We start from the raw sequence: 20,528 nt of genomic DNA, 5'->3' as shown, positions 1-20,528 counted from the left end.
CATGGTACAAATTAAGTGTGGGAGGAGGTATTTCATATTCATTTTAATTTTAAGTACGAATGAATGCAACGAATAAGAATGAATGCTATTTATTTAAGTATAAATGCATATTGTTATTCAATTTTAAGTAAAGTAAAGTGCAACACTTTTCAAAAATTAATAGCAATTTTTCATAAACATATAATTTTTGTTAAAGTATATATTTCATATGTTTTTAACACTTTAATTTTAAAAATAATGTTAAGCATATTTTAAGGTTATCATTATTGATAGAAATAATATTTCTATACGGGCTATATTTTTACAAATATTTTTGCAAATCTCCGAGTAAATATTTTTGCAAATCAAAAACGTCTCGAGTAAATGTATATAAGTAAAATTTCTTTAGTTTCAAATCTCTATTTTATATCATGAATTCATGATAAATATAAATCTTATTTTCAATTTTCAATTAGGTTTATAGGCATAACTCGAACTAACAACTTTAGCTTTTTAGCTCGATATTATTTTTCGTCTTACATTAAAAACCAATTGAAGTTTTTAAGGAAACTTTAGTCATAATACATGTTGAATTTCAAGTCCATATAGGATGAATGTGCTATTTTTCTTTCCCAAATTTTATTTTCATGTTAATTAAATCAAGTAGTCGTATTCTTAACTTTTGGCCACGATTGAGACCAACCTTATTACAATCGAGGTATGAAAGGGAAGAACATTAAGTACCGTTTACTTTTGGCCACGATTGCGACCACCCTTATCACGGTCGAGGTATGAAAGGAACGTTCAAAAATTATTAAAGCAAAATTAAACGTGTTTAAAGTTTTAAGTAACGATTGCGTCCACCCATGGCATGGTCGGTACCTCTTAAACGAACACGAAAGCAAATAAAATGCGTATAAAGTTACGGACGAGACCACCCTTATCTTGGGCGTAACTAAGCAAATATATTAAACCTAAGTCCTTAATAAATCCATATTTATAATAGTTTAGGTTTGGGAAAGGAAATTTTGTGCTTAGAAATGCCTTGAGACGAAAGATTCGGAAACATGCGTGCTTACACCGTCCCGAATACTTCAATATAAAAATTGAAATACAAGACGGGTAATATATCTCTTTTACACTAGCTAGTTTGATGCTTTGCGTATAAATATACCATGAAGAGTTTATCTTTTGGTTTAACTAATTCAAAGAGGAATATATGGATATATGTTCTGTTTATGAAGAGATTGATTAAAGAATAAATTCAGTGAAATTTTGCTCGGGACTAGCAAAAGCTTAAGTGTGGAAGTTTGTTAAGCCCAAAATATACCTAAAATATCATATATAAATACGTTAAATTTACATTGAAATCGAGTTAATTATATTCATTTGGAATACTTTTACGTCTTTATTTACTTCTTTGATGCAAGGTACTTAAATATTTGGTAAAATCCAAATAGGAGCAAAAACGGAGCTAAAATGGACGAAAAACCTTAAAAACATACCGAGAATGCATATCAGTCAGAAGAACGCTCGAGAAGGACGAAAAGCAGTCGAACGCCAGGGAGAACATCTCTCTATCGCGACTGAGATTCTCAAAATCTCAGTCGCGACTTGCGGAGGCCAGATCGGGGGAAAATGAAGTTTTCAAGCTCGCCCTATATCCCCTGTCGCGACTGAGATTTTCAGAATCTCAGTCGCGACAGCGAACCTTCCTACACACTAAACACATGTTTAAAACGGAAAAACGCGTCTGTTCGTTCGGATAAAAGCGACCCTTCACCAGCAGACACGACCCGTCATTTACAACCCTTCAACAACTATAAATAAGTGATCCATTTCAGAAATCAAGGTTGGTTAAGTTGGAAAAGTTAGAGAAATTAGAGAAGAAAGTTGTTATGTTGAGTTTCTGATTCAGAAAAGAATCAGAAAGTTAGATTTCATTTCTGTAAACAATCGTGTTGTACACGAATTGTATTTAGATTAGTTATAAAAACAGTATTAGTTTAGTTTTCATTCTGATAGTGGACGAGACCAGTCTCTATTCTGAAGATCCAGCGAGAAGAATTGACGGCTGAAGCGCATGAGGTTTGACGAACCTACGGAGTTTGAGAGAAAGATTGACGACCCGGATCTCAAAGTTTTCGTTGCAATGCTATCCAAGTTTCTACTTCTCTGTTAACTTGTGAAAATTCACATTTCATTAATGATATACTTATTTATTCAATATATTCTTACTGTTTGTTATTTTGATATTGTTCTGACAAAATGATTTTTCAAATGATAAATTGGTGTTTTTATTAAAACGTTCTATTCCATCTTATTCATATAAGAACTTTGTTGAACACTTAACAAATTTAGTTTTTATGGATGACATGATCGCTGATCGCGGCTTATCAGAAATAAAACACTAGTTTGATTAAGGTAGGAATCATCTCAACGCCAGGGGGATTTCTATGGTTCGAAGCCATTTAATTGAGTAAATCGCTATATTGTTACATGTCCATAATCTCACAAAGTTAAAGTTGTTTACTTTGCTTTATGAAAATAAGATCTATTTTATTCCAATTACGGAAGTATCTGTTTTGTAATCAAAATTCCAAAACGGAATTGTTCTCTAAACTCAATATAATCCTTCTATCTAATCCTAATTTACCAAAACCTATTCCATCAACTAAACGTATTTCTTTTATTAAACCTAAACAAGTGACTAAACCGAATTAAATAAAGTTTTAGTTAAAAAGCGTTCCCTGTGGGTTCGATATCTTTTATTACTACAAGCGTATACCGTGAACTTGCGGAAATCGCTCAACAACTAATTCTACTTTATCTTTCTTAATCATAACTTCCATCAAAAACACAAACATGGGCTTGTGGACCTTAACTAAGTCCATTAGAACCCTAACTGTACGTGAGTTGCCCAACCCGCGACAGTTCCAACTAAGTAGACTCATTGCGCCTGGTGGGCCTGATAACCAGGTCCCACCTTGAAATCGTTTTTTGACAAATTCCCCTGAGTGTACTCCATAGGCTGACTTTCAAGTCTCGGCCCTTTAGGATCCAAAATGATACCTTCCTCGCTGATAATAGATGATTCAGCATTAGGGCCGCAGACACTATTGCTAACCGAGGAATGAGATGATCTATTCAGGCCTTGCTCATCCCCAACATTTCTCAGCCTAACCACACTTTTACCTTGCTTAACACCCTCCACAACCTCCTTGTTCATAACTGAGACTTCCTTCCAATAACCCTCATCCTCCCCAGCTGAGTCCCTGAGCCATTCTCTCCCAATCTGGGCATGTAATCTTCTAACTGACACCCTTAGAAAAGCTCCAAATTGTCTGTCCACATTCATATCAGGTAAATCAAATAAAACAGGGCAAAATTTGTCCAGATGACCTATAATACCACAGAAAAAGCAAAACCTCGGCAATCTCTCATAACGAAATTGCACCCACATCCATTCACCTCCACTGCGTTTGATTTTCAACCCGCATTTAATCGACTTACGAATAGCCATAGCCACTTTGATGCGAAGATAACTACGCCGCGAGCCTGAGAAATTCTTAGGGTCTGATTCAAGAAAAATCCCAATTCGATTGCCCATAACTTTGCACGTTTCTTCCGTCTGAAAACCCACAGGGAGATCAAGAATCTGCACCCAAATCATTAAGTTGTGTAGTTCCACTTTAGGGGCATGTTCTGATTCAGAGAGTTCTTTAATAATAAGAACATTCTGATTAAATGTCCAAGGTCCTTCATCAAGAACTCTCCTAGCATCCAATTCGTGATAAAATTGAAAAAGAAATCGTCCATCAATATCAGTATCAGTTACTGTGATACCTTTAACCGGTTTCCAGATCGAAGCAAGAGTATTTCGCATTGAATCAAAATGAATGGATTTCGCAATTAGAAATTGACCTACCACAAAGAACGATCGTAAATCGGCAAGATTCTGAATATGCTCTTCACTGAGAACCAAGCCTTCCTCTGCCTCGTCCGCTAATCGCATCTGAGCATAGGCATCCATTATACTCTTTCCTCTATCCATGGTGCCTAGGTCTCAAAAAGAAAAGAAAACAACGCAGAAGAATCTGCGACAAAGCACTTCTCACCAAGAGAAGACGAAGGCTCTCGACGCAGAGAGAGAAAAAGCTAAGCTTTTAAAGCTATGTTATTTAGATATTTAGTTATGAAATATAAAATGATTGTATAAAAAAACTCCGAAAAATTGTGATTTTTAAAATTTTCAAAAATATAATTTGACCGTTTGTATTTTTTATTTTGAGAAATTGTGATTTTTAAAATTTTCAAAAATATAATTCCATAATAATATGTTCTGAACCGTTAGTATTTTTTATTCTGAGATCATTTAATTTCATAAATGATCATAGCATTAGTATAGATAAAATTGAATGATTTTTATATTAATAACTACAAAATTAAGTGTGTTTTATATTAGATTATGAAGTTAAATGAGCACAATATTAATAATTACAAAAGTTAAATGCTCATGGATGTAATTTACTCACCACTACCAAGATCATCTAGACGCTCAAAATCGAAAATCCGTCTTAATTTTCTCCGATGAATCCCTCTACTGATAAGCCATCTAAACAACGATGACCAAAAACATTTTTTATTGTAAATTTATTTTTTACTTTATTATAACCCATATTGTTACTAAAATGTTATGTTTTACATGTTTTTCTATATTAAATAATTTTATATTACTATTATTAAATAGTATAATACATATTTTAATTGAATTTATATAACAATTTATTATTTAACAAATAAAAAATACAAATCCAATTAATCTCCAATTAATCCTCGAGAACCATGTACATCCGACCAACGCCTAGCGTTTCTTACAACCTTAAATTTACCCCCAATAAATCCCCATTATTTTTAATCATGAAAACTAATTAATGAAAACTTAAAACTAAATACATCTTTTCAGAATCGAGTTAAAAAGTAAAATCACCAAATTAGAAGAGCTAATTTCTCCATTATAACATAGCAAAAATCGTAATAACAACATGCTAATAATAGTAATAAACCAAGCACCAAATATTTCACTCCAAGGGTGTTGTTGTATCATAAATTTGTACATGATCAAAAGTGGAGCACAAAATTCATCCAAAAACAGTAATCTGGTCTGGTTGTTAGATATTTCATTCTCCTTGGAGTGAAGAGAGCAGGCAAAATGTAGTCGGTTTTCTTATTATCCGGTGCTTGGGTTTTGATTGATACCTAAGGAGGTAAACATATCAGGTACCAAAACTGCGACGATCTCTGCAAATTGTTCGATTTGCAGGACGCGCAAGTGTGACGAATATGTGTACATAAAAAAAGGAAGAACCTGAACCGCCTCCTACCAAACTGCTTACTTAGCATTTACAACAGTGACACTTTTGCCTACTTACACAGACCACATGAATCAAATCATCAACAATTCTTAATCAGCACCTTGGCTCCTGCTTCAGCCGGATCCCACTAGGCGAACAAAACATCATTGACTATAAAATGCAAAACAAAATATTAGTTTCTAAACTAACTTTGATATCCACACCACAATCATATTGATTCCTTGTGATTCTTATGCATATACGAGCAAATAATTCTAGAACATTTGGGATACGAGCGAGACTGTACGATCATGGTTTGAAAAAAATTCAATACAAAATAGTTTCAGGCATTCCATTAATTACATGAAATCAAAGATTAGATGGAAGTTCCAGTTGCGGACCAGGATTTGAGATTATGGGGGGCTAATTTTAGTCCTGCAGTGGAGCGGCGACAGAGGAGAGGACTTCGACGCTGGCGGTGGACAGAGGAAGGAGGATTGAAAATAAAGAAAAAAGACAAAGGGTCCAGACTTCAGAAGAGAGGGAGAAGATCGAAGAGAAGAGGGGGGTAATTCCGGCACTGGATGGAACACTGTATCTCATGATAACAAGTCACTATCTAGAACAGGCCGCCGTTTTAATTGTCATATACATATATTGTGCGAGCGTGGCATTCTAAAAAAAAGCAACAAATCAAAATGGGCAGAGCTTACCTGAGCTGTACTTGGTAATATACTATTTGCTAGATCCTCATTAATAGATACAGGCAATGGTGGCATTTGGCTCATTATGCCAGGCATCTCTCTCATGCTGCAAAATGTCAAGAGTAGGAATTCATAAAATATTAGCAAAATCAACATAGACTGCAAGCGGAACGAAAGTCAACAGTCAAATATTTAATTGAATATACTGAGAATTACACATACTCGTTCAGGATGGCAGTAATATTGGTTCTCGTGTGACAGAAGAGGTCGATGTTATCCTGTAACTGTTAGAAAAATTTATCAAACTAACTCACCATTCTCAATAAACAACATATACATTACATTCAGCAGAAAAACATACAAGAAATACACACAACATTCAGCAGAAAAACATACAAAAATATTATGTTATTCTTCGTAAAATAAGAACATAATGAAGATTATAAAGAATAACATAATGTATATGGTAGTGCTTTGCCTTACCTCACCTACTACGCATATAGGCAAGCGCCTTTTTAAGGTTTTGAGAAAAATGATTTCTACAGTATAGCAATACTAAGAGCACCTCTAATGGAGGTACCACACCTTCGTTACTTATTGGTGCAACCTAGGCAAAAGTAACCATAAATAACACCCTACTATAATCTTTTGCAGGGCCCACTTGTCATAAAACACTACATATTCACTCAATTAATATACAATTAATAATTTTTACCTAACAAAATAATTAATCCAATACTTAGTATTAATTTCATAAAAAATATTTATCCAACAAAGTAGTATGAAAAAAAATTGAAATGAAAAAAAAAAACCGATAAAGGGACTAAAATTGAAAAAATAAATAAATTGAGGGACTAAAACTAACTTTTGAGGCATTAAAGCATATTTTGAAGGACTAAAAAAGTTTAAAAGAGAGAAAAGCTTTGTTACCAATATTGGTAACACACCAATTTTGATAATATCTATCCAGTGGTTTAGTAACAACTTTCTTTGCTAATTAACGTGTAAAGAACACCCACTAGAGGTGCTCTAATATATCTACAATCATTTCAATGTCGTAAAACGTAATTTCTATTAAAGGCCGTGAAAAAAAATCCTAAGTTCATGAAATAGGAGGTCAGGACATTAAAACATAAGAAGCCACTATTAGTACTCTTAACTTTTAATTAACAGCACAGCACAAGATAGTATATGTACTCCTGAACTGCATAATAATGAGAAAATAGCACATGCATAGGTAAACTCGAGTCCTAAAACCGATACGGTTCCTTGAAGCTGATCATTGCGACAAATCAAAGGGATTGATAATATCATTCATGTTATTAAGTCTAGATATAAGAGCAAAATGTTGTTAGGCTTCTAGTATTATAAAAGTTCACAACAAATTTTTAACAGAACAAAACTTTTTCAATGATAAGACAAAGGAGTGGCAAGAAAAAGTTAACCAAAAATGACACCAGAGTGTGTTGAAAACCAGATCTCACATTGACCAAAATATGCAATTTTGGAGAGAAGTGTTACAATAAAGAAAAGACAAATCATGCAACTCAATGAGTTTAACATATTGCTAAACTTAGATAGATCAAATACTTAAGTGATTTCACGTCTCTTTTAAAGAGTAAAAGTAATTGTTTGAACTAAAAATTAAGCAAGAGAACAGGGCAATCACCTTGAAGCTAGAAAGGTTAGCTGTAATTTTACTAAAAGCTTGAGCATTCTGTTCTAAGAGATGCCTGGCTGTACCAGTTATTCCTGAATCAACCAGAGTAAGAAAGCCATCAATAAAAACAATATTCTCTAACACCTAACAACTTAAAAAAAAAAAAGGAATTTGAAAGTCAATGAATTACTCACTGAATCATCCATCATCATTACTAAAAGATCAAAAGAAAATAATAAGCTCAATATTCTCTCCTTGAGTAAATGTCAGTTGCAACTATGCATAATGTATCATAGTTTCTAACCTTCCTATAAAAAATACCAAGCCAACTTAATTTTCCCAACAAAGAACCTTGTGGTCTAGAATACGGTCTGGCAGTAACCTAAAATCACAAAATCCAAAATCAGATCCATTCATAGTGCTGCAGATCTCTATACTCGGTGTGAAGCACATTTTGTGGAGGTTTTAATCGGACAAAACCGTGCATCCATTAAGGACAAAGTTTACATTACTAACTTTTGAGTATAATATTCCTCAAACCAAGTAGGATCCTCCCACATACGAAATCTTAAATCTGTTGATACAAACAATTGCTTACTGTTGAGCTTATCAAATAATTTGCTAATAGAAAAGAAGGAAGCAGCTCTTACGAGGTCAAATTTTGATGCAACCAACCTAGACGCAAGGAGGTCAAGAGCAGATAAAGTTCATATCTAATATGCCCATTTACTAATTATTTGATCAAAAGCTCCTAAAGCACACAGGATATGGTCAACAAATTTATTTGTTTTCTTTGTAGCTTGAAACTCTGCCCAGGACCCATCAAGCATGAAGTATGTTCCTATCCCTAGCATTAGGAAACAATTATTGTATGCCCAAATCGGAGAACTCGTCCCCAAATTCTGATCAGTTGATAAATGTAAACTTCTGTGGTTCCATGAATAGTTTGGAATGGATTCCAATTTCCAACTTCTCCTATATACTTTTGTATTAAATTCAATAGGACCAAGTTTTGCTTCCTTTGGTACCACTGGAACTTTCCACTTACTTCAATCCAAACAAACAACTATGCTTCTTTGACTTCTCAAAAAGTGATTCCATTTTGTTTTTCACATCAACTTTATTCCCCACTTGTATTAGATAAGCAGATCTAGTTGGTTCTCGACTTGATCCACATTAAACAGAATGTTCCTAACATCTTTTGGGGGATTCTAGTAGTCCAACCTTGTTCCGGTTCCAGAATATGAACCTTAAGACGTTTCTTATAAGCCACATAAATTTTTTTCTGTCAATTGCAAGTAATGCTAAGCAAGCAGCTCATTTTATCACATAATTTCAATTTGTCAGCTAGTCCATTTCAAGACGTGATCTGTACTCTGCAACAGCTAGTCCATTTTTGCAAGTCAGATTGACATTTGAATCCATCTGATAGAGTTATACCATCCCTCCCCCATTTACATATCCGTTCAGCTTCTCCCTCATCAATACAAAGTTGATGCCTTAATTATCACTCAGAGAAGTTAATTTCTCCTTTGACTTTGACTCCAAAAATGAAATCCACTACAAAATTTGAACTTTTCACAGTAGCAAGAAATGCTAAAAAAACCACCTATATTTGAGCCCCAAAGAAGAAAAACCTTGTTGAGCTCCTAATACTGGTGCATTTTGTTGACCTTATTGCTCAGATCCAAAAATCAGCATCAATGAAGTATAAAGACTTCAAAACTCAACTTATCCTATCAAAAGTGGAAAGACATATAATGACATGTCGTACAAAACATACACCGTAATAAGTTTTACAATTTTAAATCATTTGGATAAAGAAGGAAAGAGATAAGTATCTGGTTTTACAACTTACAGTAACACAAATGTAATAGAGACACCAAAATGGAGGCTTAAAAGAAATAGAAAGAAAACCTGTTAACAGTCTTAAAGAAAGATAAATAACACTTAAAGCCTCCTTTAGTTTCAGAAAACATTTTCAATTTTTATTTTCCAATTTACTTTCTCTTTTCTCAAATTTTCTACTTTTCAATTTGTCAAATGAAAACTTAAAAAATGCAAAACATGCTTGCTTAAACATAGTATATTTTCAATTAAGATTTATGTTTTTTATTAGGCATCATTACGTTAAAAATAAAAATTATTTATATATAGTTACAAACATAATATTTAAACATAATATATTTTCAATTAAGATTTATGTTTTTTTTATTAGGCATCATTACGTTAAAAATGAAAATTATTTATATATAGTTACAAACATAATATATTTTCAATTGAAAAAAAAAATCATGTGATGGTGATGATGTTGCTGGGAGTTGAACCCAGCACACTACTTAGCATGTCAACAATCTATACAGTTGCACCATTGCATATAGTGTAAGTGTAAAATAAATACACATTACCAAACAACAACAACAACAAAGCCTTAGTCCCGAAATGATTCGGGGTCGGCTAACATGAACCATCATATAAAACCGTGAAATCAAATCGTGTCAGCGACACAAATTCTCTCCCTCCACTCTTTCCTATGCACTACCATATTTTCCTCAATCCCCAATAAACTCATATCACTCTCTATCACCCTCCTCCAAGTTTGCTTAGGTCTTCCCCTACCCCTCACCACTACATCCCTTTGCCACTCTTCAGTCCTCCTAACCGGCGCATCAAGCGCTCTTCGTCTTACATGGAAGAGTTCTTATGATAAAGGGCGGCCCGGTGCATTACGCGGCCCCGCTAAGCGAGAGTTCTTGTGATAAAGGATTTAGAAAAATGTTTTAGTTGTTTCCGAACACTAGTTAAAATTTAGAGAGAACGGAAAACAGTTTTCCACTTTCCTGTTTAGAAAATACTAAAAAATCGAACTCCAATTTTCCAATTTCCCTAAAAACAAATTCTGGAAACAAGCTCAAATCAGAAACTAAACAGACCCTAAGACTCTACCAATGGTAATCAAAACACTAACCTTCAAAACAAAATGGTTCACCCTGATCTGCTCGCTGCATCATCAGAGGATACACAGCCAAATTCTGAGGCATAGCAGAAGGTACATTCATCTTTGATGATGATTCCACCAGCTTATCCTGAAGAAGCATGATCTTTAGAATACTGGTTCTTCAATCAACATTATATCCTAAAGACATTAATTCATTCAATAAATTAAAACATGAACCAGATGTTCGTGTTACAGTACCAGCAAATGTTTTACATTATGTTTACTTCAGGTGAGTTTTGATACTTGTTCAATAAGAAAAGTAATTAAGACCAGAATTCAAGCAGCACAAAGTGAAAATATAACTATTTTATCTAACGACAGCAATAAGTTCCCTACACACTAAGAGTGGAGCAGTTCTGTAACTTTTAACATCCAACAATTAACTGTTGTAAAGCAATTTGGGATTGTCTAGTAGAAGAGAGTAAATTTGTTGCAGATTAGTCTCACAAGTTAAGATTGGGTAATTGTTGGAGACTAATCCTATATTGCAATGGATAGCAAATGAAGGTTCAAAAGTTTATTAACCTTAATATCTCAAACTTACCTGATGTGGCATGTAAAAGAGATTGCCTAGTAGGCATATCCATACTTGTCTCTCTCAGTGTTCGCCTTCCCTTTTTGACATAAATAAAACTAAGATGATATAAAATATTATTTTAATTATTTCCCGACTCAACAACTTTTAAAAAAAATGCTTGTATTCATGTCCATTACTCTTTACAGTTATTAAAAATATCTCAATAAATGAAAAAAAAAATCAAGGTATAGAAAAATAAGGAATAAGTATGATTCTTAAATATACATATATCACCAACAGCAATTTTACTTTATTCTGAATTATGTCTGAAATTATTTACCATTTTCTAAGAGAACATTTCTTTACTTGGAGCATATTTACAATTTAAAAAGAATTTGACATCCAGCTTGCCAAAAATCAAAATATATATAATTATTCTACTCTACAACAACAAAGCCTTGGTCTACAACAACAACAACAATATAATTATTCTTGTCTATTTGGAAAAATTTACACCAACAGATTTATTAGACTAATTAATTTTCAAAAGATTACTTTGTGTGGAATCATTTATAACATTGTTTATTAGAATATTCACATTAAATGATTTTTTTATATATGACCTTAAGAAAATAAGTGTTGAATTCATTGTGGTGTCTCTAGCCTACAGAATGTAAACGAGGCATTAGAGCATTCTCATTTTTAATTCAATATTGTTGTTATGCTATCATGACAAGTAGAAGTTCAGTATGCAGAGTGAACACAAATGGTTTTAATCTACAAGCTCAATCACAAAACTTTACCCAAAGCAAAAATCAAACTGTACAGAAAAGAAAAGTTAAATTCCTACTTGATACCTTCCTATTATTGACTTTCTTCCCCAAATTATAGTCGTCTCCTTTCCTTCGCTTCCTCTGTGAAAGGCTTTCATCAGTAACTTTTGGCTTAAATAAACAATCTATGGAATAGCATTCCAAAATTGAAACAAAAGTAATAAAACCAAAAAGGATAATAATGCAAAGAAATCTAAACGATTCTGACTTTCAAACCAACAAAATCAACAGAAAATTTGAAAAGTATCAGCTTAGTAAATAAGACACTAAAAATACTATTACTCGTTACAAGGAGAAAATGCATACCGTCAACCATCTACACCTCAATGCAACATCACGTACAGTTTTATCACGTAAAGTGGCAGCAATCTTTATGTATCTCATAATACTTGGCTCCTCAGCGTATCTACAAATTTAAATAAATATTCAGCAGCATATAAATGTAAATACAATTGCAAATTTTTCTTGGTAAGAAAACAAGTAGGTACAGTGAAATCAAAGATGGAAGTAAGTCGGACCATATGATGCAATTATGGTAAGTAATAACTGGAACCTGAATGTAACAACATATATATTCTTAGGCAGAACATATGAAACTGAGAAACAAGCGCTATATAATATAAGGAAGAGTGAGTTTATTATATCATGTTCAGTTGCACAAGCAAAACCAGAAGCCAAACGTATTTCCTGTGTAAATATAATAACTCTATAATCATCAATAACATCTATCATCTATTGATTGTAAAAGAACATCAGCATATGTTTCTCACACTAAAACACCATGTCCTTTGGAAACAAGTTAACCAAGTAATCTTAAACACTATAAAAGCATAAAATATCTGGATACAGCTCTGTAGCCTGATTTTTTACACTCTTTAATTATTTAAAATTTAACTAATTCTTTATTAAATTATTATTATAAATAACAAGAGAATTGAAGTCAAGCCTCTCCTAGATTATGTTGAAGAGTAAAAAGAGCATCAAAAATGAAAAGAGCATTTAAGCACCAAAGAAATAGAACATAGATATACCTTAAAGAGTGAAAGAAGAGAAGATTACAAACAAAAACTTAAGAAAAAGAGCACTTACTTACAAACAAAAACTTAAGAAAAAGAGCACTTACTTGACAAGGCCTTCTTCCAATTTGCACTGTTCATCATAAGACCACTCAACAGCCAAGCCAGTGTCGTGTTTGAGACCAGGTGAAGAATCAAGAAGAAGAGAAGAAGCAGAAGAATTGACAGGTTGAACATGAATCATTCCAGGAGCACTACTACTGTTAACCATACTAGAATTTCCAGGCAAAATTACAGTACTAGTACCAGTATTTAACCCAAAGTAACTCCCACCCATTTGAATCATGTCTGGAGAACTATTTATAATGTCTGATTGAAACGATATAGCATGCCGATTTAGCGCAGAAGCCAAGGTTCCTTCTCGATGAAACCCTGAGTTTGAGTCCGCAGACATTTTTCCCTCAAAAATCACTTTTACCAAACCATAATCCCATCATTTCAGTAGCTTCACATCCTCTGCTTCAAATGGAATCCGAGAAAAACATAAACCTAACCTAAATTTGAGCTCAGAACCCTAGAACACCAAAACAAACATGATTAAAGCAAAATCGAAGAATCAGTAACTAAAGCAAAGAAACAGCATGAAACCTGAGGGAGAATCAGTAAGGAGAGAAATTACAAATGGAAGAAGACAAAAAACATGGACAGTAGAAGAAGAAGAAGAAGAAGAAGAAGAAGAAAGCACGCGTGGTGGTGATGGAGAGAGTAATAGAGGATGATACCTTTTTAGAGGGCAACTTTTCAGACGAAGCCCTAATTGGCTAGTTGGAGTAATTGGATTTGGCTTTGGCTTTATCAATCAGTAGCTTCACATAATCTCAATAGCTTCATATCCTCTGCTTCAAATGGACTCGGAGAAAAACAGAAAGCTAACCTAAATTTGAGCACAGAACCCTAAAACACCAAAACAAACATGATTAAAGCAAAAATCGAAGAATCAGTAACTAAAGCAAAACAACAGCATGAAACCTGAAGGGAAAACTGAGGAAGAAGACGAAAAACATGAACAGAAGAAGAAGAAAGGACGTGTGGTGATGGAGAGAGCAGGATGATACCTTTTTACAGGGCAACTTTTCCGACAAAGCCCTAATTGGCTAGTTGGAGTAATTGGATTTGGCTTCACGTAATGGAATCGGAGAAAAACAGAAACCTAACCTAAAATTGAGCACAGAACCCTAAAACACCAAAACAAACATGATTAAAGTAAAAATCGAAGAATCAGTAACTAAAGCAAAACAACAGCATGAAACCTGAAGGGAAAACTGAGGAAGAAGACGAAAAACATGAACAGAAGAAGAAGAAAGGACGTGTGGTGATGGAGAGAGCAGAGGATGATACCTTTTTACAGGGCAACTTTTCCGACAAAGCCCTAATTGGCTAGTTGGAGTAATTGGATTTGGCTTCACGTAATGGAATCGGAGAAAAACAGAAACCTAACCTAAAATTGAGCACAGAACCCTAAAACACCAAAACAAACATGATTAAAGTAAAAATCGAAGAATCAGTAACTAAAGCAAAGCAACAGCATGAAACCTGAAGTGAAAACTGAGGAAGAAGACGAAAAACATGAACAGAAAAAGAAGAATGGACGTGTGGTGGTGGAGAGAGCAGAGAATACCTTTTTAGAGGGCAACTTTTCCGACGAAGCACTAATTGGCTAGTTGGAGTAATTGGATTTGGCTTCACGTAATGGAATCGGAGAAAAACAGAAACCTAGCCTAAAATTGAGCACAGAACCCTAAAACACCAAAACAAACATGATTAAAGCAAAAATCAAAGAATCAGTAACTAAAGCAAAGCAACAGCATGAAACCTGAGGGAGAAGGCGAAAAACATGAACAGAAAAAGAAGAAGAAATGACGTGTGGTGGTGGAGAGAGCAGAGAATACCTTTTTAGAGGGCAACTTTTCCGACGACGCCCTAATTGGCTAGTTGGAGCAATTGGATTTGGCTTTATCAATCACTAAAACACTTACACCTGCAAGTGCAAACATATTACATACATAGTGACACTAGTAGTCTTTGCTTTTAATTTTTCTGGTAGTGATGAGAGAGAAAGAGATAGAGAGAGAGTTATTGGGGCCTTTCTTTCTTTCTCTCTCTTCCCTTTCACACCCTGTCTGTCCCTGTCTCTGTCCGCGTAGAGAGAGAGGGGGGTCTCAGCGAATAGTAAAGCAGCAAAACAAAAAGGTTTTTCAGCTTGATTTTTCTTTTATCTTGAGATAAACTGAATAAATATATTTAGTTAAGAGTAATTTAATTCTTTTTCCGGTTTATTCGTGGAAAAATATTTTTTTTAAGTTGGGTGCAACTCATTTACATTAAATAAATAAAAAATGAGGTTTAGTCTAAGTGGTAAGGTGTTGAACCTCTGCTTAACAGGTTTGAGGTTCGATAGTCCACTCCGTCAAAATTTAGCCCTCGTTAGTAGGTGATCTGTAAAACCCCGTCCCGAAAATTTTTGGATTTTTTTACCTAACTTATGTAGTTTGAAAAAAATTACATTTTGTTGATTTTATCAAATTTGATCGATAACAATATCAAAATAAAAAAATTCATTTTGAGGTCGTTATCATCTAAATTTGACAAAGTCAATAAAAATAAGAAATTTACAAACCATACAGTTCGGTTTATAACAAAAAAAAAACATAAGTACTGATCTGCAAAAAAAACGTAAAACCAAATGGCATTTATTTGAAATTAACCCTTAAAAAAAATTATTCCAAAAATATATATTTTTTGGTATTTAATTATAATACTAAAAAATGGGGGAAAAAACTACGAGTTACTATTGTTTTAGAAATAATATGACTGAATGTAATAAGCTTCTAAGAATATTACAACAGGGTGCTTGAAATGGTGTTTGATGAGATGGGGTTGCTGGAAGAGTATCTCTAATAAATGGAGCTTGAAAAAGTGCTTAGTGATATGACAATGGTTTTTCCAACTTTTGAAGAGTGTCATCTATTGGAGTGATAGCGACTGTTTGAAATTTTCAAGCAAGATTGCCACTTTTTGACAACCTTCTAATAAGGGTGTTCGTCTTTTTTTAATATAAAAAAAATGATTTAGTTATCTATTATTGGTTCATTTGTATGACAACATTTATGATGAAAATAAATTATATATAAAGTAATGGTTTGTGGAGCCATGGTGACAACTTTTAAAGTTGTTTACTATTGGAGTGTTTTTTAATAGGCTTAATACATCATTTGCCCTCTCAACTTCTCCAAAAAAACTTGATTGGTCCTCTGAATTTTCAAAGTTTCCTAGTAACCCCCTTAACTTGCATAAAATATTCAATTAGCCCTCTGAACTTGCCTAAAATGTAATCATTTGCAAAAAAAAAGTAAGTTAGATACGGAAGATGTATTCCACGCATCTTAGAATGTTACTATATAATTCAAAAATAGATTAGAAATGAAGTTATGACTTGCTCAACTATAAAACTTGTCAACTCTAATATTAGAATTGCATACCCCGATTTTAGTCGTTTTACTTTTTTTTAAGACGTGTGCAATACATTTTTTGTATTTATCTTACTTTTTTTGCAACCGAGTAATCAATTGATTATATTTTGTGCAAGTTCATGGAGCTAATTGAACATTTTATGCAAGTTGATAGGGCTATCGGAACACTTTGAAAGTTTAGGGGGTCAGTCAAACTTTTTAGACAAGTTCATAGGGCAAATGATATATTAAGTCTTTTTTAATAAAAATTGTTAAAAATGACATGGATGAGTTATAAAATAAAATATTATATTTTAGTATGATATGTTAATTTTTGTAATTATTATAGTGATTTCCATTAGAGATGCTCTTAGAGTAAGAGTTGCTTAATTTTTTATGATAATGTTACCAATTTTGGTACCTTTGATACTCTTATATTTTTTAATATAAAAAAAGATTTAATTACTTACTATTACTATTGGTCCAATGTTATGGTAATATTTATAATTAAAATAAATAATACATAAAATAATAATTTGTAGAATTATAGTGATAATTTTTGGAGTTGTTTGGGTTTTAAAAACTTTTGTTAAAAAAGTTGTCAAAAGTGATATGGATTAGAGAGAGAAAGTAAATTATCATATATTTTTGGTCTAATATACAAATAACCCCCTAAACTTGTCTAAATGTTGCAACTGCCTCCTCCAACTTTTAATTGTAACAACTTACCCCTTAAACTTGTCCAATTGTAAAACATAACCCCAAATTGAGAATTTTTTTACCACGTACTTGAAGTAACCGTAAAAACGTTTCTCCGAATTCGTATCACGCAACGTGTTTCTTCAATTGCAGTCCATGTCAGCAATTTAGGGTTATGTTTTACAATTGGACAAGTTTGAGAGGTAAGTTGTTACAATTGAAAGTTCAAGGAAACAGTTGCAACATTTGGACAAGTTCAGAGGATTATTTATATATTAGGCCTATATTTTTAGATGAGGTATTAGTTTTGACAATTTTTGAATTTACTTTTATTTTGGAGATGCTCATAGAAAAATATTTTACTTTGGCTTAATACATCATTTGCCTTCTGATCTTGTTCAAAAAGCTTGATTGGCCCTCTGAACTTTTAAAGTGTTCCGATAGCCTCCTAAACTTGTAAAAAATGTTCAGTTAGCCCCCTGAACTTGCATAAAACTTAATCAATTGATCACTCGGTCGTAAAAAAAGTAAGTTAAATGCGGAAGATGTATTCCACGTATCTTAAAATGTTATTGCATAATTAAAAAATAGATTAAAAATGAAGTTATTGCTTCCTCAACTATACAACTTGTCTTCTCCAATATTAGAATCGTATATTCCGATTTTGGTTGTTTTACTTTTTATAAGACTCGTGGAATACATCTTCCGCATTTAACTTACTTTTTTACGATCGAGTGATCAATTGATTACGTTTTACGCAAGTTCAGGAGGCTAACGGAACATTTTTTGCAAGTTCAGGGGATAACGGAACACTTTGAAAATTCAGGGGGCCAATCAAGCTTTTTGGACAAGTTCAGAGGGCAAATGATATATTAAGCCTTTTACTTTTAAAAATGTACAATATTTTACTCACTTTTTTTTTTGTATAATTTTCTTTGTATGAAGCTAAAAAATTCCATCGACTTATTTTTTAACCAAATAAGCATCGAAAAATTAGGGAAATATTTTCGTGTATAGTATTTTCCAACAAATAATTGAGACCCTAATCTCTAAAATTATGTAATTTTACTTTGGACATCATTAAAAAAAGACAGATATTTTGTCAGATTTTGCATATTAATTGGTTCTAATTTTTTTTACGTTTTTGTAAGTTATAATAGAATTGGAGATTAATGTTTTTAAATTCGAAGAGATATTTGATTTTTTGTGTCCAACTCGTACATAACACAATATACTTTTTTAATTTTTTCGCGTGTATACATATGTTTGTGACCGGATGAGTGATAAAATGACGTACGAATACGGTGGAGATGACAATATCCATGACTCAGAAGACAGCCTAATGAATTATTTCTCAAATTGATTCAACTTAACATGAGGTGTAAAACAGTTCTTGATTGCTTTTGTAAATAAATAACAAAATAATAAAAGTTTACCGAAAAAATTGTTGCATCGGGACCTGTGGACGGGTCACTTTATTGAAAGCAATTTTTCCGACATAGGAGCAATCTCAACTACCGTTCGCTCCTAAGATTAACACAACAAGCCCTAAACTCGTGCACTCGAGGTTAGGATTCTAGAACAATAACTTAAAAATATATATATATTTATCGTGTTATGCATCAGTTGCATATTAACTTTAGGCCTAATGCTTCCCCAACCCCCTTAACTTGTCCAAATTAGTTATTTTACCCCCTCAACTCATCGAATGACCTATTTACCTCCTTAACTCCATAAAAGTGGTATTTCTCATCCCCTCAACTTGTCCATTTATCCCCCAACTTATAGAATGTTATATTTACCCCCTTAACTCCATAAAAGTGGTATTTTTTACCCTTTACAATCCGTTATCGAAGCCTAAATTGATAGCTTTTTTTAAACGTTAAACCTATATTTATGTTATTTTGTAAGTGGAACCTAAATTGATACTTTCCTAAAAATCATAGGCCTATTTTGGTACATTATCTCTACATATAATGTATTTAGCTTGTTTATATTAATGTTCTTGTTATTTGTATTTTTTATTCGTTCTTTCTCTTTTCAACTTTTTTGACTACTATAAATGGATAAGAAATACCATTTTTATAGAGTTAAGAGGGTAAATAAGATCATAAGTGGTGAGAAATACCACTTTTATGGAGTTAAGGGGGTAAATAGGATATTCGATAAGTTGAGAAGAGGTAAAATGACAAATTTGAACAAGTTAAGGGGGTGAGAAATACCATTTTTTATGAAGTTGAGGGTGTAAATAGGACATTCGATAAGTTGGAAGGGTAAAATGACCAATTTGGACAAGTTAAGGGGGCTGGAGAAGTATTAAGCCTTAACTTTATGAGTAAAATTACTCTTGACGGTCAATATTATATATATTTTTGCACCTTATCTATTTATTTTGGGATAAGTGCCAAATTTGATTTTGACATTTTGGGAGAAGTGTATATTTAATTTTATGGTACGAAATAGTATAAATTTACTCTTAACATTTCTAAGCCGAGTCAATTGTGCACATATGTAATGAAAAAATTGAACAAAACAGTTTGACTATCATATCATACATTTCAAACAAGTTTTTCGATAAATTGAAATAGTTTTGTACAATTTTTGTTTTATTTGTAACTATAATTAATAACATATTAAACATTTTAGACACTTTGAAAAAAAAATTATTAACTTATATATGAAAAATTTAGTTCTTAGCATTTTAAAATATTTTTTATAATTTTGTTAGCAAAACACTAAATATTTTAGATATAATTAATGTCAGAAATATCTAATGTGATGTTGGGTCTTGGTTCGTGCTCCAATACGGAAAAGCTTGCGTTGATCAGCCAAGTGCCCCCTATCCTAAAAACGACGTTTCGGGAAGATTCGATCCAATTCTTCAGGGTGAATTAGTCTCGTTAAGCTATAAAAAGAGGTCTCTTGTCCCCTCTCCATCCATGATTCCATTTCCAAAGACTAGTATAGTATTCGAGCGACTGAGCGTGTTTGGTTGCTGCTTTTTGATCTCATGTTTGTCTTTTCGCTTTGAAAAGAAGAGTTTTAGGTCTTTAATTAAACACCTCTTGTTTATCTTTTGTAGTTGAAAAATAGTTTTTATAAAAGCAGGGAATCGCTGCTTTTTGGAAAAGTAGCAATTTTCAAACTACAAACAATAAACCGTAATAGGAAACAACAAACAATAAATAAAACAAACGGGCTCTAAATCTCATTATGAGGAGCAAACCCGCTTCTTTCTGCCATGACCAAACCATCATTT

The 20,528-nt window shown here is 32.9% G+C and overlaps 1 protein-coding gene across 3 annotated transcripts; it reads right to left on the bottom strand.

The window, feature by feature from the left end:
* Positions 1-4,973: 4,973 nt before the first annotated feature.
* On the bottom strand, positions 4,974-15,278 carry LOC136225873 (uncharacterized). Of its 3 annotated transcripts, XM_066014011.1 has the most exons (13): positions 15,011-15,278; positions 14,740-14,859; positions 14,460-14,579; positions 14,177-14,296; positions 13,844-14,015; positions 13,169-13,635; positions 12,352-12,451; positions 12,070-12,126; positions 10,666-10,783; positions 7,707-7,789; positions 6,260-6,321; positions 6,047-6,143; positions 4,974-5,504 (listed from the first exon to the last, which is right to left on the bottom strand). In XM_066014011.1, the coding sequence occupies exons 6-13, from the start codon at positions 13,513-13,515 to the stop codon at positions 5,448-5,450; spliced, it is 921 nt and encodes a 306-aa protein (XP_065870083.1). In that variant the 5' UTR covers positions 13,516-13,635; positions 13,844-14,015; positions 14,177-14,296; positions 14,460-14,579; positions 14,740-14,859; positions 15,011-15,278; the 3' UTR covers positions 4,974-5,447. The 3 variants fall into 3 exon arrangements, with proteins under 3 accessions (XP_065870083.1, XP_065870084.1, XP_065870085.1); XM_066014012.1 differs by lacking the exons at positions 14,177-14,296; positions 14,460-14,579; XM_066014013.1 differs by lacking the exons at positions 14,177-14,296; positions 14,460-14,579; positions 14,740-14,859.
* Positions 15,279-20,528: the final 5,250 nt, after the last annotated feature.

This window comes from Euphorbia lathyris, chromosome 4, assembly GCF_963576675.1.
Source record: "Euphorbia lathyris chromosome 4, ddEupLath1.1, whole genome shotgun sequence".
Lineage (NCBI taxonomy): Eukaryota > Viridiplantae > Streptophyta > Magnoliopsida > Malpighiales > Euphorbiaceae > Euphorbia > Euphorbia lathyris.
The sequence above is the reverse complement of the archived record's forward strand: the minus strand, read 5'-3'. Positions and strand labels throughout refer to the sequence as shown.